The sequence below is a fragment of the Doryrhamphus excisus genome, linkage group LG18 (genome assembly GCF_037039965.1).
Source record: "Doryrhamphus excisus strain RoL-2023G ecotype Guam linkage group LG18, RoL_Dexc_Guam_v1.1, whole genome shotgun sequence".
In the NCBI taxonomy this organism is placed as follows: domain Eukaryota; kingdom Metazoa; phylum Chordata; class Actinopteri; order Syngnathiformes; family Syngnathidae; genus Doryrhamphus; species Doryrhamphus excisus.
Genome location: NC_136374.1, coordinates 7,470,285 through 7,494,113, shown reverse-complemented (window position 1 = coordinate 7,494,113; position 23,829 = coordinate 7,470,285). Strand labels below are relative to the sequence as shown.

The window sequence follows — 23,829 nt, the reverse complement described above, 5'->3', positions numbered from 1 at the left end:
GGACAAATTGTAGAGCTGAAAAAAAAGCACCTTCATCTGTATCTGTAGAGGGAGTGCATTTGGCCAAATAGTGACTTTCCTTTGGCTATAAGACACTCAAGCGATAACGTTAACTGTAGAAAACAATGTGATCAACACTTTGATCCATAAGATTTAATGCACAGCTAACCACGCTACTGCTTGATGCAGAAAAAGCTCCTGCAAGTCAACAATGAACATGAACACACCTGAATCACTGAGCAACAGGACTTGAGATGGAATTGGGAATCGCGAATGGAGACGAACAAAAAAAGGCACCAAAACAACCTGAGTTACAAAAGCCATCAAAGCTGGTGACCGTGTAAAATGTGTAAAGACAGGCTCAGTTAAAAAAAAAAAAATACAATGACCAAAATATCGGATTGTGCTAACTTCACGTGGAAGCAATCACTGAGATGGAGGTAAAACGTGGGCGACTTGTCTTGCTCAGCGGTGAACTGTATTCGAACCGTCGCTGACTGGACGACCTGCTCAAAAGCACACAATCCTAAACACTTCCTGTGTTGACATATGACTACAGCAGATACATGCACGGTCCATGATGGATCTGAACGTAGTCCCTTCAGAGACCCAAGGAAGCACCAAACACCAAATGTCTGGATGCCAAAAATCCATTTACACAGCAGATGTACTCACATACATACAATACGTATTTGATCCCTCTTTTTCTAAGTTGCACCCTTACAACGATAAGAACAATACATTGTTTTTATGCTATTTCATTGTAACAGACAGAATGTAAGGCGGTTGTCCATAAAACACACATAAGTACAGTAATCACCAATTTTGTAAACATATGAATCATGCAGTTTTTTTAAATGTCCAAGCAAAATGTATTTTTTTGCCAAAATGAAGCATTTGTAGGTATAAAAATGGCTAAATGAAGCACGATATAAATATAAGGCATTCCAAGATGACATGTAGTAATGGTATATTGATGAGACAACAGCCACAGTACAGAACAGGAATACTCTCCCAACGCTAACGTGTGCATCTGGTCTGGAACCATTTAACCACCACAAACAAGACATTACTGTATCATCATCATGATAATGATCATACATAACTGCTTTGATTGTATGGAAGTGAATTAGTGCATGCTGATTACAGGAAGTGAACACTAGCATAGGATTCAATAAGATCTGCTTCTTCCGACTCCCCCTCGGACATGTGGAATTATCAATTGCAATATAAAGCATTCAATGTAAAGTAACTGATATAAATAAATTCAACCATAATCATATCACAGCATGCATCACTAATTCCTAAAACGTACATCATGATGCTCCTTCAGTATAGACTCATAGCTAAACAACAACGTTCTCCGCCCTCGCTACATCCCGTACGCCTCCATTCAAACCTCTCCACTGCCATGGGCAAGACCAAAGAGCTGACCTCAAGACAGTAGACCATTTGTTACTTAAGAAAAAAAATCTTTTACATTCTGTCTGAAATAGTTCAGATAAACGTGATGTACTGTTCATATCACTATAAGAGGGTACACTTAGAGATTCAGGGGATCAAGTCGTATTTTTCCATGGTATATACAGTACAGTACAGTGGGGAGAACAAGTATTTGATACACTGCCGATTTTTCTGGTTTTTCCCCCCTTGCAAAACATGTAGAGGTCTAATTTGTATCATTAGTGCTCTTCAACTGTGAGGGACGGAATCTAAAACTAATATTCAAAAAATCACATTGTATGATTTTTTTATTCATTCATTTTCTACCGCTTTTCCTCACGAGGGTTGCGGGGGGTGCTGGAGCCTATACCAGCTGTCTTCGGGCGAGAGGCGGGGTACACCCTGGACTGGTGGCCAGCCAATCACAGGGCACATATAGACAAACAACCATTCACACTCACATTCATACCTATGGACAATTTGGAGTCGCCAATTAACCTAGCATGTTTTTGGAATGTGGGAGGAAACCGGAGTACCCGGAGAAAACCCACGCATGCACGGGGAGAACATGCAAACTCCACACAGAGATGGCCGAGGGTGGAATTGAACTCTGTGCGCCAAGCACTCGACCGCCGTGCCGCCCCACATTTGCATTTAATTGCATGAAATAAGTATTTGATACATCAGAAGAATATAACTCAATATTTGGTTCAGAAACCTTAGTTTTCTGTAGTTCTTAACAAGGTTTGCAGGCACTGCAGCAGAGATTTTGGCCCACTCCTCCATGCAGATCTTCAGGTTTGGGGGCAATACGGCCTTTCAGCTCCCTCCATAGATTTTCTATAGGGTTCAGATCTGGAGACTGGCTCGGCTACTCCAGGACCTTACAGGGACACTCCTTAGTTGCCTTAGCTGTGTGCTTTGGGTCGTTGTCGTGCTGAAGACCCATCCAGAACACATCTTCAGGGGTCTTACTGAAGGAAGGTTGTTGTCGGCCAAGATCCGGCGATACATGGCCCCATCCATCCTCCCCTCAATATGGTGCAGTCGTCATGTCCCCTTGACAGAAAGGCATCCCCAAAGAATGCCGTTTCCACCTCCGTGTTTCATGGTTGGGATGGTGTTCTTCGGGTTGTACTCATCCTTCTTCCTCCAAACACCGTGAGTCGAGTTTAGACCAAAAAGTTAACATTTTAGTCTCATCCGACCATATGACCTTCTCCCGTTCCTACTCTGGATCATCCAGATGGTCCAGCGGGATCTTGTGTTACTGATGGTTTTCTTCAAGACTATGGTGTGGTTCCAGCTCTCTTCAGGTCATTGACCAGGTCCTGTTGTGTAGTTCTGGGTCTATCCCTCACCTTCCTCATGATCATTGATGCCCCACGAGGGGAGATCTTGCATGGAGCCCCAGAACGAGGGACATTGACCGTCATCTTGAACATCACTCCAACAGTTGTTACCTTCTCACTAAGTTGCTTATTTTCCCGAAGCCCATCCCAGCCTTGTGCAGGTCTATAATTTCATCCCTTAATGTCCTTACACAGGTCTTTGGTCTTGGCCATTATGGAGAGGTTGGAGTTTGAGTCTTTTTATACATGTAACAAGTTCAAACTGGTACAGTTAATACAAGTAATGAGTGGAAAACAGGAGGGCTTCTTAAAAACTAACCAACAGGTCTATGAGAGACAACATTTTTACTGGTTGGTAGGTGATCAAATACTTATTTCATAGAAAATACAATTAAATGAAAACTCATTATTTAAAAATCATACAATGTGATTTTGTGGATTTTAGTTTTAGATTCCGTCCCTCACAGTTGAAGAGCACTTATAATACAAATTAAACCTCTGCATGATTTGCAAGTAGGAAAACCAGCAAAATCTCCCCGCTGTATAAACCAATGAGGTGTTGCCATGACATTATGTGAATGGATGAAACACTGCAGCATAAAGCGTGCCAATAAGTGCTGAATTAGTCGAAATTCCTAACGTCACATGACATTAAGACCAATGGAAGGCAATCAGCGTGATCAGTAGGCTCATCAATAAGCTGATCTCACACTCCCTTTTTGTTACAGCCAAAATCAATGTCTCCCAAATTATAATCAACAAATAAACCAATCCCGGAAAAGACGTGATTAAGAAGCTCCAATGAAAAAGAATGGAAGGGAGCCAGACGCCAAGTTGCGACTAGATAGTCGTACTCCCCTGCACCCACAGGAAGTAAACTCCTCAAAGTGGGCTGGGCCTCGTTCTAGTCTGGAGTTGGATGGATGGAAAAGTGACATATCAACAGGATGATTCAAGAAGAGCAGAACAACTTCCTGTATGACGGGATGTTTGGCACTTTATTGGGAGTCCACAGTTGATTCCATTGGATGAAAAAGGTGTGGGAAATCTCACTGCAAGGCGTTCAGACGATGGCGTTGGTACTTCGAAGGCCCACGCCACGGGCGAACTGCTCGAGGAGGCCTGAGATTGCGGCTGAGGGGCTGGACACCACAGATTTAAGACCGACGGTGGAGCTGTAGGCTGCCAGGAAAGTTTCGCGTACAGCTTCTAGACGGGCTTGACGCTCCGAGGGCAAGGGGCACCTACGTTGAAAGTTACAACAGTGTTACCAGCATGTAATGTGGTGTGTTCTTATTATGACGCGATATGTAACAGATGTTACCATGTTACTCCAACTCGCTGTAACATTTAGTAGTCCAACGACTCTTTTGGACGGCACTCGATACCAGTAACAATTAGGGTGCATCAAATTTGAATGGGAAATTTTAAATTCAAAATATCAATTTGGCCGGTATTCCATTTTTTTTTTCTAATGAACATAAAAATGTCTTTTGCAAAGTTTTGAGGAAATCCATTGAGATTTAGGGGTGCTACCTCACACATAAACTTTTGTAAAATTTCTGAAAATGTGCAATTTCTAGTCTAAAAAATGCCAAAAAATGGACCTGGAAATGTTGAGTACAATGAACTTCTATACAGCATCATTTTCTATAGTGTTATCAAAGGGGGCCCAGACCAAAGACCAGAGGGCAACATCTTAGGAGAGCTGGTGGGTTGTGCTGCACAGTGCCTAAAATAATAAATGGACAAGTGTATATCAGATTATGTAGGACTACAGTACTACTCTCAATAAATATGAGGCATCAGTAATACTGTCTACTCTATATTACTGTTGTTCATGTTATGCTTGCTCAGCTATTAGCTAGCTGTCATTAGCAAACTGTAGCTAGACAATGTTAGCGACAGTAGAGGCAATGAGCACTAACTACCTATAAATATGACTACAAATCATTCAAATTACAAAGACAAAACCACAAATTTGCTAGTAATATGTAATAGGAGTATAAACACCAACACAAACATGAAGATCTCCATGGTGACCATTGAACTGTTCACCACTTTATTCCACAAAAACAGATGTAAGATGGCACCCCCTAAATAATCATGTATTTTGTATGTGTTGTTTCTACATATATTGGAACACTTTGAGTACCCAGCCATATCAAAATTCAATAATTGTGTTTTTTGATGCACCCTAATGTTCATATATGGCCGCCCTATTGTGTGTGTATCCCACTTTGGCATGCTTCCGCAAGTGGCGGCAGCTACACTTACATGCGTCCATTGGGGCCCTCCTCCTGGAAGCTGAAAGGCAGGAGGGAGTCATACGGAGCAGCCACAGCAGACGAGGCGGAGGAGGTGGAGGCCAGAGGCGGCTGGAAGGGAGGATGATCATGGATGCTGCCGCAACCTGACACGATCTGCCAACTCCCGTACTCTGTGGACAGAGAGGACCCCGAGCGAGCGTAGTCTGCTGCTAGCCTGACGGAGGAAGAGAGAGGAAGCTGTTGTTATGCTCACTTAGACAAGGGGGATTCCATGAGATGGAATGTTAAAGCCCCTGACTGCTGATGTTTGAGAAGAACCACACCCAAGATCGGTTCTACTTACCTTCGGCCAGGGACGGCCAGTGGGCTGCTGCCAGTGCGAGTTACAGCATGTTCTGAATGGTTGGAGGAGGAGGAGCTGGAAGACCTGGCCTCACTGAGGGGGTTTGGGACTTGTTCATCGAGAGGGTTTGGTTTGGTCCATACGACCATCTGAGGAGAGGAAGTGGTGCCCTTTTTCCTAAGGAGTCAAAGAAAAGCATCATGTGAAAATGAGAAGCAAACAATTGATACCTGTGTGTGACACTAACCAAGTGGGAAGTGGAGGCTGGCTGGAGAGGAGGTCCACAGTGTCACTGGTGAAGCTGGAGGCTGCACCCACCTCCTCAGTGATTAGGGAAAACTCACTGCTAAGACTCGTCACACTACCACGATCTCTTGACTCTGAAACACACGACCGACGCCAGCATGTTTGCATCATGTCTTATATTAAATCTATATTAAAGAAAGACAAACAAAAATATATTCCTAAAATTGGAATTTTTAGAAAATTAATTTGCAGAAAAAGTTATGAGAATGAAGTCTAAATATTATGGAAATAAAGTCATAATTACAAGATAAAAAAAAGCTACAAGAGAAAAAAAAACAGAATAAAGTCAAAATATTTAGGAGGAAAAAGGTTTTATTCTAAAAAGTAGTTGCAATTTTGCAATTTTTTCCAACAACTCATAATATTATGAGGAAAATGAATGCAAAAAAAGTTGCATTTTTTTCCAACAACTCTTAATATTATGAGGAAAATTAATGCCATACATAATTCGACTCACACATTATGGCTGTGGTTATTGTCTCGTCAATGTAACATTACTGACACCTATTGACCAGTGTAATGTATTACATATCATCATACCTGTGTCTCCTAGAATGCCTTACATTTCTATTTTACATTTTATGCTTGAAAATGCTTCATTTAAGCCAAAAATAAGTACATTTTGCTTAATGATGCATATGTTTGACTCATAATAGGCCACATTCTAATGTTAAAATGCTAATTTGCACCAGTGTTCATACCTCATCTGTTTATACTGCTCACACTATTAATTATTTAATTTAGTTTAGCTGTTGTAAAGTTATTATTTATTACTTTCTGCACTGGGGCTCTGAGGGGACTGAAATTTCATGTATTTAACAATAAAGTTGACTTTGACATTCAACCACGCCACTGACTTACTTAACTGGCAGAGGTCCTCCACCGTAAAGTCCCCCTCTTTCAAGTGGGAGTTCTTCCTTCTGCAAGAAAGCAAAAATACCAGCATGATTGCATCATTCGTTGTATGCGTGAATGAATGTGAACATATACATGACATTAGGGGAGTCCAAACTGCGGCCCGGTGACCAATTATTTATTGGCTGGCAAAACATGCAAATAATTTAACAAGAAAAACTTTAGATTTAAATCTAACTTCAAAAAGTGAAATATTCAGTTAAAATATTAAGCAAAAAAAGTATCTGCGAAAACATCATACTTTTGATACTAAGAGGAAAATAATTTGAATCGTTTAAATATTTGAAGAAAAACATTTTGTTAAGCCAAAATACCATAAAAAATATGTAATTATTAGAAAATCTGATTGCTAACAAGGGGTACAATATTTTGGGAATAAAGTCATGAATAGTAGAAAAAATTGACAAGAAAACAGTTGAAATACTGGGGAAAAAGTCAAAATATTCAGAAAAAGTCGAATTCTACAAGAATTTTTACAAGAATTAACATTGTGCAGAACAACAATGCCATTTTAACACCATAGATTAACCATACATTTTTTCAATTGTAATTTTTTAAAGAAATATACTGTGGGGGGAAAAGTCATGGTATTATGAGAAGCAAATTTACAAAGCTTGTTGAGTAAGAAAGTTCAAATATTGTATAAAATATAATATTGTATAAAATGTAACAAAACAGTTCATACAAACACGTTTTCACAAAGCTGAGATGCAGTTTTTCTTAGCATATCTACGTGTTACTTTACTAAATAACAGTAACATAACAGTGGTCATTTTTCACTGTGTGGCCCTTGCTGGAAAAAGTTTGGACACCCCTAATTCCAGTAAAAGAACCAGACAAAAAAACAACCAAAATGAACAAACCTCTGTTTTCTAACAGCAGAGAACTTCTCTGAGACAATGTGCTTCAAAAAATTGAAGCAAAAAAAGAAAATCTGAAGGAGAAAGAAAGCATTTGTCAACAATAGAAACAACATAAAAATGAGAAACTTTCATTTCATCGAGTTGGCTTGGAGAGTTACTGTAAGTCGGGGGTGCCAAATGGTTTGACCATGTCATGTATTTTCTGGCCGCTCACCAACGACCTGCTGATTCTGATTTTGTCCGATTCTTTTTGTAATACAGTGGAACCTTGGTTAGCATCACTCATTTGTTGCAGTTCTGACTCTAACCAAATCCCTTTCCTCCATAAGACAAAATGGAACTCCATTTAATCCTTTTCGGAAAGCCAAAAATGTTGACACAAATCGTTTTATGATTATAGTTTGACATGCAAAAAACTACTCTAATGCATATAACCATATAAATGATGAATGAAATAGATAAATGAAAATGTTAAGGCTACTTTTGCCTTCATTTTAGACATGATTCTTGATGTGATTGAAAACAGGAAGATGGTGGTGGTCGATCTCACTGCCACAGTGGGTCTTTGGCAACAATTATGTCTTCAATGAAGATAAAACTAACTTTAAATTGTTCATTTATACCTTTAATTCATCATTTAAAATTGTTGTATACATGTAAAACTATAATCGTAAACGTATAAAATGTGTTTTATGTTAACATTTTTCAGTCAACCGCCGGTTCCGGTTGCCATGGTTGTTTCGCTAGCTAATAGGATGCTATCATCATTGGATAGCATATATTAACTTAGGTGGGCCCACGTAGTGTATTAATAACATGACGAGAGGCATGCCGTATTGTACGCTAGCTGGACAATGAATACCAATAGTATAACAGAGGTTCCACCGTAACAGACAGGTAGTTGGCTCAGTTTAGACTGTCCAAACTATGAAACTTGCACACCCGGTGACACCGCAGACCTGATTTGAGCCTCTTAACCAAAAAAGCACATAATCCATCCAATGCCATTCCATGAACTCCCAACATTTCCTCATATTTATGACACCCTTATTTTGCTACCACAAGTGACATGGCGCACAGTGCTGACCCCCCTCTGTAGGTTTATGTCCTTAAAAAGATATATATAATCAGGCCATAGTTTTATGCAGAATGACAGAATGTAAAAAGTGTATTAAATATTCCTAGTGTTTATTCACTATTCTTTATTACTATGTGGAATATTTATTACTACAGTGTACTGTACTGTAAGACATTTTATTCAATTCACTCATCAGGTGCATTGCACAGAATAAAAAAAAAAAAAGCAAGTGTACCTCCTCCCCCTTGGAGAGTCGATCTGGCAGCATGTGACTGCAAAAAGAAACAAAGTTGAAAACATCTCTAGGAGGAAGCGAAACACAACAAGGAAGTTGACACAACTGAACAAAAAATGCAGTTTTTTAAATGAAACTTGTTATTATTAAGGGAAAAAAACAAATCCAAAGCTACATGGCCTTGTGTGGAAAAAGTGACTCCCCCCTAAACCTAAGAATCGGTTGGGCCACAACTGCAATCAAGCGTTTGTGATAACTTGCAATGAGTCTCCTACAGAGCTGTGGAGGAATTTTGGCCCACTCATCTTTGCTGAATTCAGCCCCATTGGAGGGTTTTCCAGTATAAAGCGTCATTTTAAGGTCCTGCCACAGCATCTCGATAGGATTCAGGTCAGGACTTTGACTAGGCCACCCCAAAGTCTTCTTTTTGTTTTTCATGAATAGAGGCCCAGGCATTCTCCTTCAGGATTTTTGGGTAGACAGCAGAATTCATGGTTCAATTTATCACAGCAAGTCTTCCAATTCCTGAAGCAGCCCCAGACCATCATACTACCACCACCATATTTAGGCTAATGTATCTTCCCAAGGGGATTGGGGATCATCAAGATGTTTTGTAGCAACACCGAGACGAGCATTAATGTTGTTTTTGTTTTTTTGTTCCACCATGCAGACTGTTTTTGTCCAGTGCCCAACACTGTCTTTAACTGAGGAAAGTGAGGCCTGAGGTTCTTTGGATGTTGTTGTGGGGTCTTTTGTGACCTCTTAAGATGAGTCGTTGCTGCCTTCTCGGCATAATTGTGGTTGGCCGGCCCCTCCTGGAAAGGGTCACCACTAATCCATGCAGTCAATTTGGGGTGGGAGAATCACTTTTTCACGCAGGGCCATGTAGTTTTACATTATTTCCTCTCTTAATAATAAGATTTTAAAACAAGATTTTGTGTTCAGTCATGTTCATTGACTAATATTTAAATTTGTTTGATGATCTAAAACATTTAAGTGGGACAGACATGCAAAAAAAAAAAATCAGAATTATTTTATAAATTCCATTTTATGTCAATTTTCCAGTCAGCGCACAATACGACGCACATCTTATTGTGTTATTGATACTTTAGTTGATAAATTGCAATACAATTTGATGGTTATCATACAGTGGAACCTCAGTTGGTTTGTTTTGTGGTTAACATTGAAAATGTATGGTACAATTATGCCTCGATTTGCGTATATATTAGCACGTGTCTTATTAATACATTGCAGGAGGCCAACAATGTTGATAATATATATTTTTTTAAATCATAAAAGATCCTTGTTACCATCCTATTAGCTTGCTAATGCATGAAACAGGATGTGGAAGTGAGCTTGTTCAATGGACTATTTTCAAACTTCTTTTTAACATTAGAGCCTTCGAGACATGAAATAATGCCTACATGGTCCTGAAAGTGATGATGTGATGTATTAGTATTTCTTACCCAAAGAGGAACCAGTCGTAAGCAATGGTCAGATATAGGATCTGGGCCGGCTCCAGGTTGGCGTGCACAGCACCGTCCTGTGAAGATGACATTTTCATGCATGGACAACAGTCAGTAAAAGGCTCAAGGAGAGCACCAGCGGTTTTTTCAAAAGGCAGCAGGAGTTCCAGGATTGGCAAAATCTTCCTATACCTTTTGTACCCTTTCCCAGTCAGGTGATGGTTTAGAAAAAACTACTGTTTCTCACCCTGCTTTGGTTTCTTTCCACATGGGGGAAAAAAAAACCCTCCAAAATGAAAGCAAAGAAGTGTACTCAGCACTACATGTAGTAAGTACCATGATATTATCATCATGTGATTTTTCCATAGTAATACAAGTCATTTAAGAATATGTTTTTATTTTCCTAATATTTCTGATAAAATTACTGCTGTTTTTTTCATTTTTTGCTGCTGTATTCTTGTTTAAGTGTATGTTTAGAATCTTAGAATGTACCCTGTGTTTGAAGCATAAATATTTTAATAATGTCTGATGCTGAAGATAAAATTGTTTATTTTACATAGAGTTTATGTGTTCGTGCATCACGCCATGGAGCAAATACTTTCAATTATAGGCACCATGATTGGCTTTAGTCTCCACAATATTGTACAAACATACTGGCTGACTCTTGGTCATGTGGTTGAAACCCCGCAATTGCGTTTATGAAAATAATGAGGGACAAAAGAAAGGTTAAACTGAAAGTATGAAAGCACGTGAATGAGAGCGGAATTAGTAAATGATCAACTTACGGCCCAAAGCGACAGCCTGAGGAGAGAAACAAACAGAGGTGTTCGGTCCCAGCCTGATATGCAGTGTACAAGAAGGCCATTTTCATCTGGAAAACAAAACAATATATATTAATTGCAAGGTGAATCCCAATGTATGTTTACATCTAATAATTTATTTGTATTACAATTTTTTGTCATTAGGAATTGTGAATTCCATACAGCAGCGTTCCCCAAGGGCAGGCCCAACGGAAACACATTTTAAAAATGTTATGTACATTTAGGCCACCAAAAAAAAGAGAAAAAAGTAACATATGTTGTTACCTCTAACACAAAAGCTGAGACTGTTTAGACAATATCAAGGTGGCCCCCATACCATTTGATTTTACAGAATGCGGCCCTCGCTGGCTAAAGTACATTCAATTCATCTGTTCCAGAAAACATTTTTTATAGGTTTAGAATTTTAGTTATGCATGCAGAAAATTCTAATGCATATAAATGACTATAAATGATGAATAAAATAAATAAATTAACATTTAAGGTTACTTTTACTGTCATCAAAGACGTGATTGTCCTCAATGACACTTCTTATTTTGATTGTGTTTCCTGAATTTAATAGTGTTTCTCTAAAATGGAGCCAAAGAAAATATAGAAAATGAGAAACTATTTAACTGGAGAAATGATTTCTACCAAAACGGGAAGGTGGTGTCTCGCTACCACATTGTGTCTTTGGCAACAGTAGTCTTCAGTGACACGAAAAGCAACCTTAAAGGGGACCTATTACACTCATTTTCCCACCCTTTGTATTGAGTTGTGATCTCCTATAGAGCAGCTCCACAAAATAACCCGCACAGAAAGCTTTCTACATCTTAAAGAATCTGTACCTATTCTAGCTGTATTTCCTTGGATTAGTGCTTTCTGTCAAAATGGTCTGTTTTCATTTATTCCACCCACTGCTGCGTCTGGGCATGCCCACTCTGCTGTAATTGGTCACATGCCCAAAGTGCTTCCTAACTATGAACCATATAAGGAAGTCCGCCCCTCTGTGACATCACAAACTTCTTTCAGGACTCACTTCCAAATGCTCAAACATCATCATCTGAAACTTTGGCATGGTTTAACATGAGAATACAACATTCCAACTACATTTAGAAAAGTCAGAAAAGTGGAAAAAGCATAATAGGTCACTTTTAAATGTTCAATTAGCTCTTTCGATTTATCATTCCTAAGCATTTCAATGGTTTTATTCATGTAAAAAAATAATTAGATCTATAAAAAGGTATTTTGTGTTGATATTTTGATCATAGACGTAACTTTTAGCTTGTTTGCCATTTTAAATATATACTGTATAATAAGAATACAGGTGGACGTACGCAGTATCAATAACATGACAAGATGCGCTCCATATTGTACGTTAACCAGAGAATGCACACAACCAGAGGCACAATAGTGTTATGAATTTTGAGGGAAAAAAAAACATGGGACATCTGTCTAAGACGGCAGCATAACACAAAGTTTCTGACATTTGTGTTTCATATCCATGACTTTTTACATTGCATTTATCGTTTAAAATAAACCTCCCATAAATATGATGGACTTCAGACCCGACCACGATGAGTGAAATAGCACCACTATAGTTTACACTCATATTACCCAATATATTAAATCAGTGAAAATAAGCCATTGAGGACAGAAATAAGACTTATGCTTCTGAACGTGTGGACAGGAAGTCATGTCAGGGATTTATAGTTTAGTTTTAGCTTGAGTACATCCACAACAGTGGCCCATGTTATTATTATGATGATGACTATCATTGTTATTAGTATTACTTTTTGTGCCTGTTGTGAGATATGTAATTATGAAATAATAAAGCCTGTTGTGTGTTACTAGTGACACCTACTGGCCAATGTAGACAACAGTTCGACGATGTCTCTGTAATGCCTTTAACTATATTTGGATTTTAACTTACAGTAAAGTCTCGTTATATCGATATTCTCGGGAGTCGGAAAAAATACCAATATAACCGGACTATCCATATATCCGATCCTGCGCCGAACTGCAACAGAAGAACCAACTGCGTTCGTGGTTTCTCTCGTGTGTATAGATTCTATACAGGCATGTGTTTGGCCAGCTATGTGGGGCGGGTTGAGCATGACCTGTGAACCAGGAAGTGCGGGAATCGGTGTGTGTGTGCTGCGCTCTGGTGGTGGAAGTGTGAAAAATAAAGTTGACTGGAAGCAGCCGTTCGCCGTGTTCTTTTTTGGTATTGAAATCCTTAAGCAAAGATTGATTTAAGCTGCTTTTGTATCAATATAAGCAGACCAAATTGGCTGGCGGGAGATGAAAAGGGCATCGTAGTAACCTGATTATCATAATAACTGGGTATCGTACTAACGGAACTAATTATATCATAAAAGACTAGAAATTTGCCGGGAAATGAAAATAGTATCGTAATAAGTAGTAATTCGTTATAACCGATATCGATATAACGAGACTTTACTGTATTTAGAACATTTCAATTCATTTCGGCGAAGAATACGTAAGATTTGCTTGAATTGCATATTTGGACCAACAATGACCCAAAGTCAACCACAAAATAGCAATCATTGATTAATTTTTGGAAAAAAAAAGAAGCGATAGAGGGAGCAATGTTCAAACCGCAATAGAGTGAGGGACAACTGTACTTATTTTCCCTGTCGTAACCCACCAAATAATAATAATGCACAAATACCCGACTACAAAAAAAGCAACTTCCTACCATCACTGTTGATGATATGCAGCAGCAGCTTCAGGTAGTTTTGCGTCTGTTCCACCAGATCCCATGACTACAGACACACAAGCAGTAAAATAAATAAGCAACTGGCAGCAACAACAATTCACAGTCTACATCCCACATTATTTGCTCCATTGATGGTTGAAAACAAACGTCACTGAAGAATTGGGATTGTATGTTTGGGGTTACATGAGTAGTGACTTCAAACGAATCCTGAGCTTGCTCGTAGAAGAAAAGTGGTCACCTGGTACTGAGCCCAGTCGATATTTAGGTTCTTGGTAAAGCATGGCGGGATTGTCAAAGGAGCATCCACATAGTCCTGAAAGAATATCAGGATTGGTCAGAATTCCATTTCTACTATTAAGAGAGAAGATTCCAAGTATGGACGCTACCTGATTCCAGTTGAACACCAGTCCCTCAGCTGTGTAGTCTCTGTCTTTGTAGTCCTTAAAAAACTCACACCCTGAATGAAAAATTAACATCTGGTTATGAACAACAATCAACAATAAAACAAAAAAAAACTATTTGCATCCCTAATCCATAGGGGCATAGATACAGGATGTAAGGTACAAACATATCCAGGATACAGTAGCTCTTAAAATCCCCCCCTTTACTTTGATGCCACTTGACTTATTTGGCCTTTTTTCCAGCAAAAATGGCTCCTGTGTGTTTTCTGCTTCCTTTTACCTGGGTAAGGCACAGAGAGCAACGTGAAGTCTGCATAGCGTTGGGCTTTGTCTGCCTTCTCCGAGGACGTCACACTGTGGCAACAGGAAAGGAGAGAAATATTACGTGGAAATGCTTATTGATCACATGTAAAACAAGCCAAAATGGATGCAAATAAATGATGAAGGTGAGAAACAAAACAGGTCAAAGTAACCCGTAAATGTTCAATGTACCAATAAAGTCGGCATACCGAAAAATCAGGGAATGCGGGGGAACTAATCCAACTTTTTGTCAACAGGCTAACAAGTTTAACGTGACAAAGTGTATCATTAACATGAACTTTTGCTTCTTACAATACACTTCACATTAAAAAACTACTTTGTTACTCATAACATTAGTAACTATTCATTTTCTACTGCTTATCCTCACGAGGGTCGCAGGCGTGCTGGAGCCTACCCTCGCTGCCTCGGAGGCGGGGTACTCCGTGGATTGGTGGCCAGCCAATCACAGGGCACATATAGACAAACAACCATTCACACTCACATTCATACCTATGGACAATTTGGAGTCGCCAATTAACCTAGCATGTTTTTGGAATGTGGGAGGAAACCGGAGTACCGGGAGAAAACCCACGCATGCACGGGGAGAACATGCAAACTCGAGGGTGGAATCGAACTCGGGTCTCCTAGCTGTGAAGCCTGCACGCTGACCACTCGTACGCCGTGCAGCCTCATTAGTAACCAATTAGACTAATATTAGAATATTAGACTTTATCCCAAAATATTGGCTTTATTCTCAAATTACATGATCTTTCCCAACCACATTTCTCTGTTTAGTTTTTTTTCTTTGACTCTGACTAACCAATCAGAAAGTGACTTCTTTGTAGTGTCATGCAGTTTACAACAGCATTGTTGTACCTTTTCCACTTTAATATACATTTGTACCACCACAGATAGACATAGCCAGGGTTTTACAACCAGTGGCTGGTCTTTCAGTTCTACTGTGACTCCTACAGGTTAATGTTTTCTTGTGATGCCCTTCAAAGTTCTGTATAGTCTGCTTTCTGGTGAGTCAGAGAATGGTACTGAAACTTTTATAGCAAACACTGATGCAAAATCGATGAAGATGACTTGGGAAAAACGTAACAAACATGGCCAATTGCTAAGTGGCAACAGGAGCGACCAGGAGGAACGTGACACGAAGGATACGTTAAAGGAAAGTAATATGTGTAAGGTCAATTTAGTTGTTTTGTGGCTCCAAGTAAGTTTTAATTTGGGGGAAATGGGCCATACTTGGTGGGTTACTTTCTGTTTGCTCTCGCTCTGAAACACGTTACAACACATCTGGTCTACCAGAGAATAAGAAGATGTAGCAGGAGGAATTGTTGTTGCCAACGTGGTGACATATTTAAGCAAGTAATCAGACTCCTCTGGATAATTTGTCAAAAAAGAAACTGGAGACAAATCTGGCGAAGGGAGTTTTGACATTTTGAGACATGAGAAATGCTCGTATCGGACTGTATGAAATGTACACTACAAGTCACTATTCCACATGCTTTCTTACTTTAGGCCAAACTTAACCTTCTTGTTCTCCACCATGAGGTCACAGATGTAGCCAACTGACAGGTAACGCAGGAGCTTGATGTCATGACCGCGGACCTTGTCAAAGAGCTGGGAGTCGCCGTTCCTGAAGAGGACACACATTGGGAATGTACGTCAGTGTGACAAGCCATGAGTAATCTTGGATACATTTCTACATTTATTACACGGCTGTGTTTTATTGTACTGTATACATGTACTTTAAAAATACACTGTATATTTTGTTTACCTGACTGCGCTGTCATCCTGAGGAAACTCCTCTGACTCTGCCCATGTATCATCACTTCCTCCTACGGAATACACATGCACAAGTATTTGATGTTGGAACTTTACCAAAATAGGAACAATGTATCGTTTAAAAAGGTTACAAGGCTATAATTCCATTTGCGTTTTATTCTGGGAAATATGTATTTGATCCCCAAGTAAAACGTGGCTTCGTTTGAAACTTACAAAGTACGGAGGTAATGAAATACTTATTTTCCATATTGTATATGTGAAAAAGCACACTCAATGACAGCGTTACCAATGAAAAGAATGGCTCCAATGGACATACATCACATTGCACTTTACAAAGCAATTGCTACAAATTTTGAAGCAACATTTTCTGTCTGTGTTGATGTGTCAAGAGAGCACATGTGACAAAGAAGCAACACATGGAAAAAAAAGTTGGAAACAACTTCCCCATTGAAGTCCATATTTAGGTGCGTGTGTGTGTGTGTGTGTGCTGTACCAGAGAATATGTAGTTATAGCCCGTGCGTCCATAGAGCTCCCCCCAGCCTGCCAGAGTGGATGAGCGACAAATGTGCTGCAGTGACGGAGAAAAGGCGTAACACCATCAAACATATTGGGAAAGCGTGCTGCTGAACACCATTTAACATCCCTGTGTGTTCTCAAGCAATGTCCAGTGTTCCACACTGCTTGAACAGTCCAAAACATGTTGTGGAAAAACACAATTGAAAACCTAATACAGTAATCATTCATTCATTCATTCACTTTCTACCGCTTTTCCTCACGAGGGTCGCGGGGGGTGCTGGAGCCTATCCCCGCTGTCTTTGGGCGAGAGGCGGGGTACACCCTGGACTGGTCGCCAGCCAATCACAGGGCACATATAGACAAACAACCATTCACACTCACATTCATACCTATGGACAATTTGTAGTTGCCAATTAACCTAGCATGTTTTTGGAAATTGAACCCTGGTCTCCTAGCTGTGAGGTCTGCGCGCTAACCACTCGCCCGCCTTGCCGCCTAATACAGTAATCCTCATTTATAATTGAATCATTTTATAATTTAATTTCCGCAACGTAGGATTTCTTATTTACAAATAGAATATTTTTGTACTTATAGCATAGAAAACAACCTTTGCGAACTTCTAAATAAGGTTTTTAAGTGACATACATGACATAACACCCCTATAGTCACCTTTAGAGTCCTATTATTGTGCCTGTTGTGAAATCATTCAAACCTGCAGACGTACCAAATAATAGGACATGTTTACTATATTGGGCAATAGCAATGTAGGGGTACAATTTCATGTCTGGAAGGCTGTAATAATGCTAAAAACCCATATTTAGAAGGTCGTAAACGGGTTTTCTATGCCCTAATTACCAAAATATTCCAATGCTTTGCAAAGCCAGCAGCCAGGGTAGGCACTGGATTGTGGGAAATGTAGTGTTTCACTGAAATTTCACAGATGTTATATGTGTCATGGTTATAATTTAACCAAGCAGAAAATAAGTTGAGCATAAGTAAAACACGAGTTATTTGCAAATATGTCACGAAGTTAAATCTACACAAAAATAAATCCAAACACTAAGTTGTTGTTAAAAAGGAGAGGATGTCCTATGTGAGGCATCATAAGTGTATGTGTGTTTCCTGCAGGAGTGCAGCAAGTACCTTGCCGTTGTAGAGAATGACTGGACAGACGAACCTCCCTCTGCAGCGAGCCAGTTTACTCCGGTTCACCAAATCCTGCAGTTTGCTGATCTGCACTGTGCTCTCAAACCTGAAAAGACGAAACAGTTTGACATGTGGACTTAGTCATTCTAAGCACGTGGAATACAAGGGTGAATTTTTCACATGTCCTTCTGTTTACGCAAACTCTGCGCAGAAGGTGAAAAAGTGCAGTGCGTTCAGGAACACCGCCACCGGCTAGCATAATCCACCAAGAGCAGAGATTGAAGAAAAAAATGCCACTATTATTCAAAATTATGAATTTAACTGAATGAGATTTGTCGTTCGGTCTGAAAAGTTCATGCATGTCACTCATGCATGCACACACACACACAATCTCACAGAAACTATGGACAAATTGAATTTAATAATAATACAGTTGAAGCTCAGTTAGTGTACACACTGGTTAGCGTGTTTTTTGTTGAATGTTCAGTATTTATGCCACGATCCTCGGTTTGCATGCATTCTCCTGGTTAGTGGACAATATGGTGCATAACACTTGTCGTGTTATTAATACACTGCCTGAGTCCATCTGTATTCTTAATTCTTACTATTATTTTTTTGTATCAGACAACGTACTTCCTTGTTAGCGTCCTATTAGCTAGCGAACCAAATGGCAACCAGAACCGAAAGTCACGTCGCCCGTCCATGATGTCATCAGTGGTTGACTCCCAAATGTTAACGTAAAACACGCTTTTATAGTTTTGTGTACAAATGCATATAAACGATGGATCACTTCCTTAAATGGGTGTTCCCGGGTACAAGACTCGCCCCCACTCTGCTGTTCACCGTGTTAGCACAGAGCAATGGCGTCCAGGAAATATTTATTTAGGTTTGAGGGAAGGCTAACTTGCCTAAAGAGGCAGAAGTGGTTGGAGTTGCAGAATCCTGACTAGCGAGAAAAAAATATGCAACTGTTTTGTGAACTGCCAGTCCGATGCCTTGCCAATGTTACTTGGTCACTTTGACAGTATCCCAACTGTTTATTTTGTGTAAGTCAGCATCTGTCTGTGTAGCATTATAGCGTGTGCATACAGGGAGCGTCTTACCTGCATGCATGCAAATTACACGCTCACTGATGTCTGAAGTTGCTAATAGCCTTTTACACCACAATCGTTTTTTTTTTAAACACAGGTAATCCTGCAAAAAGCGTGTAATTACCACATTTTCACAACCGAAGTTGTGCCAAGATTGTCTGTAAACATGGACCTACGTTACTATGTTACTAGCATGTGTTAAGTCAGGGGTCTCCAACGGCTACCAGTCGCTCATAACCACTTTTCAAATAGCTCTCCAAGGGGTTTATTCATTTATCATCAACTCCTATACCCACAAAATTAAAAAGGGGGGTTCGGCAGTAATCCGGAAGTAGTCTGGAGCACTTGGGAATGTGACCAATCACAGCGGAGTGGGCGTGCCCGTACGTGGAATAAGTTAAAGCTGTTTTGGAACGGGGCGGCACGGCCGTCGAGTGGTTAGCGTGCAGACCTCACAGCTAGGAAGACTAGGGTTCGATTCCACCCTCGGCCATCTCTGTGTGGAGTTTCCATGCGTGGGTTTTCTCCAGGTACTCCGGTTTCCTCCCACATTCCAAAAACATGCTAGGTTAATTGGCGACTCCAAATTGTCCATAGGTATGAATGTGAGTGTGAATGGTTGTTTGTCTATATGTGCCCTGTGATTGGCTGGCCACCAGTCCAGGGTGTACCCCGCCTCTCGCCTGAAGACAGCTGGGATAGGCTCCAGCACCCCCGCGACCCTCGTGAGGAAAAAGCGGTAGAAAATGAATGAATGAATGTTTTGGAACGCCAAGGAAATGCAGCTGGAATAGGTGCAAGTTCTGGAACATCTAGAAAGCTTTCTGTGTGGGTTATCGTGTTAGCTGCTCTATCGGAGTCCACTACTCAATAGTAAGGGCGGAAAAATTAGCATAATAGGTCCCCTTGTGTAAAGGGCCCTTTGAAGCCTTTTCTATTGTTTGTTGTCGGCCCTCCCCCCAAGCCTCTGTCCCACCCCCACCGTCAAGAAATATAGCTGTGAAACATGTTTAATGCTTTGAATGCTTGTCGCTATGGCAGCCTCGTGTTTATAATACTACATAGTAACATGTAAATACAACATGACTTAAGGGTGTTCTGTGGCAACTTTGACACTGTTTTGTTCTCCAGACATCCATAGCGCTACCCGGGGATGCTCACATCATTCTTTCTCTTTGGGCTTTTCCCTTGAGGGGTCGGCACAGCAAATCAATCTCGTCCATCCAACCCTGTCTTTTGCATCTGTCTCTCTCTCTACCCTCATGTCCTCCTTCATTACATCCATTAACCTCCTCTTTGGTCTTCCTCTACGCCTCCTACCTGGCAGCATTCTACCAATATATTCACTATCTCTCCTCTGGACATGTCCCAACCATCTCAGTCTGGTCTCTCTGACTTTATCTCCAAGGCCTCTAACATGTAATGTCCCTCTGATGTACTCGTTCCTGATCCTATCCATCCTGGTCACTCCCAATGAGAACCTCAGCCTCCTCATCTCTGCTACCTCCAGTTTGGCTACCTTTCTTTTCCTCAATGGTACTGTCTCCTGTATATACCTGGAGACACTGTTTACCTTTCCTTTCATTTTAGCTGAAACTCTTCTATCACACATCACGCCTGACACTTTTCTCCGCCCGTTCCATCCTACCTGCACACGCTTCTTCACTTCTTTTTACAATCTCCATTGTTCTGAACTGTTGACTCCAGGTACTTAACATTCTCCACCTTCTGTTTCTCTTTCCCCTGTAACCTCACTCTTCTACTTGGGTCCCTCTCATTCACACACAGCAGCTCACTGCTCACATCATGGGTCCGCTTAAAACAAAGCACTTTCATCTATTGGCCAATGTGTTTGCATCATTCATTGTAGTCTAAACCTTGTCTTTTGGAAAATAAAACAAATTTACAATGTCATTTGGACACTGTGAGCAGCCAGTGGCAAATGTTTCGGGATGACTACCATTTTGATAAAAAATATACACCGAATAAAGTTGATGAGCTAACTGCAGTGTTTAATAGCCACGCACTTCAGATGTCATTTTTACTAATTTAACGTTCACTTTCAAAAGAGGAACAACGGAGAACATAATTAAATACAACATACAACATATTTAAGCAAAGTTGAAAAATCCTGTCAGTAAGGTTAATTTTACCTTGAAGACATGATTGAAGCGAGATCAACACATTCCTCTCATACACAACCTTTGTGTTTTGCGATATGTTTTTTTTTTGGCTCAATGAGGTGAAAAACATGATTGAATTCAAGGAATAACTGATGACAAAACAGTAAAGTCACGTGGAAGAGGAAGGTGTTGATCTTGCTGCCACATTGTGTCTTTGGGAACCGCCAGGTCAAGAATCTTCAATGAAGGTAAAAGTAAAATGTTAATTTGTATGTATGTACATATTGATTTTGAATTGTTTACTGCATAGAAAAATATCATTGTAAAACTGTGTGTTGGAACCGATTCATAATATTTATATTATTTCTTATGAAAAAAAAACTTCTGGAACAAATTAATGACACTAACCAAGGTTTTGCAGAAATGAAAGAAATCTGAGCCTGGGCATGATGAGCAGCCAATATGAATGATTCAAACACAACACTCCCATCTAGCCTGCTATCTCTTCTAAACGCGGGCATAAAGATCAGCCATTATCATGCTGATGTGACCTTTGCACTCTGCAGTGCATTCAGGTGTGAAGCATGCGAGCGGAATACAAACAAACAAGGGGTAAATGATAACTGGATGACCTAGTTACATAGATTAGCGTGATGGCATTACGTAGATGAAGTGGTGGTACCTGTCTCGATCCACGTCTGTGCATTCGTACTCCAAGAAGACGATCTGTCGGGGGTAATGGCCGCACACTTCTCCATTGGCGTTCTGGATGACGCTGTACTTGTAATCTTTGGCAAATAACTCCAGACAGCGGTTTTCTACAGCCTCCATCTGTAAAGACGATAAAGCCTGATGTGATGTATTTGTCACAATAAGAAAAATGCCATTAAGACACTTTTAACAAATTCATTCATTTTCTACCGCTTTTTCCTCACGAGGGTCGCGGGGGGTGCTGGAGCCTATCCCAGCTGTCTTTGGGCGAGAGGCGGGGTACACCCTGGACTGGTCACCAGCCAATCACAGGGCACATATAGACAAACAACCATTCACACTCACATTAATACCTATGGACAATTTGGAGTCACCAATTAACTTAGCATGTTTTTGGAATGTGGGAGGAAACCAGAGTACCCGGAGAAAACCCACGCATGCATAAGAACATAAGATGGCCGAGGGTGGAATTGAACCCTGGTCTCCTAGCTGTGAGGTCTGCACGCTAACCACTTGACCGCCGTGCCACCCATCGGTTAGTAGCATTCAAGAAAATACATCACAAACATGTGTCCCATGTGCTGAATCTACCATCATTTGACTTTACAGTGCCCATCCATGGATTCCTCTGGGTTAGAGTCCTACGTCATAGTGCAATTAGATGCAAACCTCCATAGCTTCCCATGAAAGTGTGCTTTGATTCAAATTGTTGACATTTACTTCCTGCCAGAAAAGTTTCATAGTGACTTCCATTGTTGGCTTGACGCCAATGCTCGGTAGTGAACATGTCGGACATTAAACATACATAAGTCACTCAAGGCAACGACGGAATTAAATGACTTGAGTGCATGATATATCTAAGTGTATGATAAATCAAATAGAAGCCCAACGAAGACGTTATTTTAGTCAGAATTGCAGAAATCTGCTGTGCATTTCAAGTTGACGTAGAAGTGCGTCTGGTAAAGCATATAGCGACAAAAAAATGAGCACAGATCCTAAATAACACACAATACACTCACCCGAGGAGTTACTTCCTTTGCTCGGTACTGGGCCTTGGAAAACAAGTCTATCAAATCCGCTATTTCCTCACTCTTCCTGGCCGACAGCCCAGCGTCTTTCAAGCCGCCGACCGCGGAAGGGCAAGCGGCCATCATGGTGCCTCGAACCGCTGGGTTGGACTCTATCCGGACTCGACCTCCTTCAAACACCGCAGCACCTTGTCCGCTGGGGCGGGAAGACCGACCAGGCCATCCCTTCCTGGCTGCCCTCTTGAGGGGGCCGGAGCCGAAAGGTCTTCCTGGATTCAGGGCAACGGTGGTGTCCCCCTGTCCGAACCAGCAGAGATCCAGCCCGCACGGCCAGCCGCCTGCAAAGCGTACACCCTGGTTACTTCTTTATCGTAGCGACTAGCCCGTGTTAGTTATTCCACTCATTTAAAGAACTCTGAATGCCTTAAGGCCACAACCGGTCGGAAGTACACAAGTGTTTTACCTTTACTTGGACGGTGACGCGGCAGCAGAGATCCGACGCAATGTAACTGCTCGCCGGTCAGCTGGAGTCAGGAAACACCGAGGATCCTCCACGGCCTGCTAACGTCTCCTCAATGTCAAGACCTCATGTCTCATTCGTAACATATGATCTCATACGAATGGAAGCGACACACACTACACGATAAATATGTCATAAATAACAAATGTCAACCGTGCACGGGGTACAAAAATCTGCCTGTCGTGATGTGGTTGGGGGGGGGGTAAAAGGCACCGATGTTGCAACCACAATCCGTTTAATTTGGTAAACAGGAAGTTGGTGCAACCACGTGACCACCATTTCCTATTGGAGTGTCCCTAAAGTCTAAATACATATACTGTATAATACACATAGATTATGCAAAAAAAATTAAATTAGTACATGAAACAATAATTTTAGAAATAATTA

The 23,829-nt window shown here is 40.6% G+C and overlaps 1 protein-coding gene across 1 annotated transcript; it reads right to left on the bottom strand.

The window, feature by feature from the left end:
• Positions 1-142: 142 nt before the first annotated feature.
• mtmr14 (myotubularin related protein 14) lies at positions 143-23,709 on the bottom strand. The gene is made up of 20 exons (XM_058054695.2): positions 23,386-23,709; positions 22,914-23,260; positions 21,866-22,014; positions 17,967-18,075; positions 16,800-16,875; positions 16,299-16,359; positions 16,035-16,157; positions 14,493-14,566; positions 14,198-14,268; positions 14,050-14,124; positions 13,791-13,857; positions 11,057-11,142; positions 10,272-10,348; positions 8,806-8,842; positions 7,493-7,563; positions 6,576-6,634; positions 5,656-5,788; positions 5,409-5,585; positions 5,073-5,279; positions 143-4,039 (listed from the first exon to the last, which is right to left on the bottom strand). The coding sequence occupies exons 2-20, from the start codon at positions 23,046-23,048 to the stop codon at positions 3,859-3,861; spliced, it is 1,968 nt and encodes a 655-aa protein (XP_057910678.2). The 5' UTR covers positions 23,049-23,260; positions 23,386-23,709; the 3' UTR covers positions 143-3,858.
• Between the last annotated feature and the right edge of the window lie 120 nt (positions 23,710-23,829).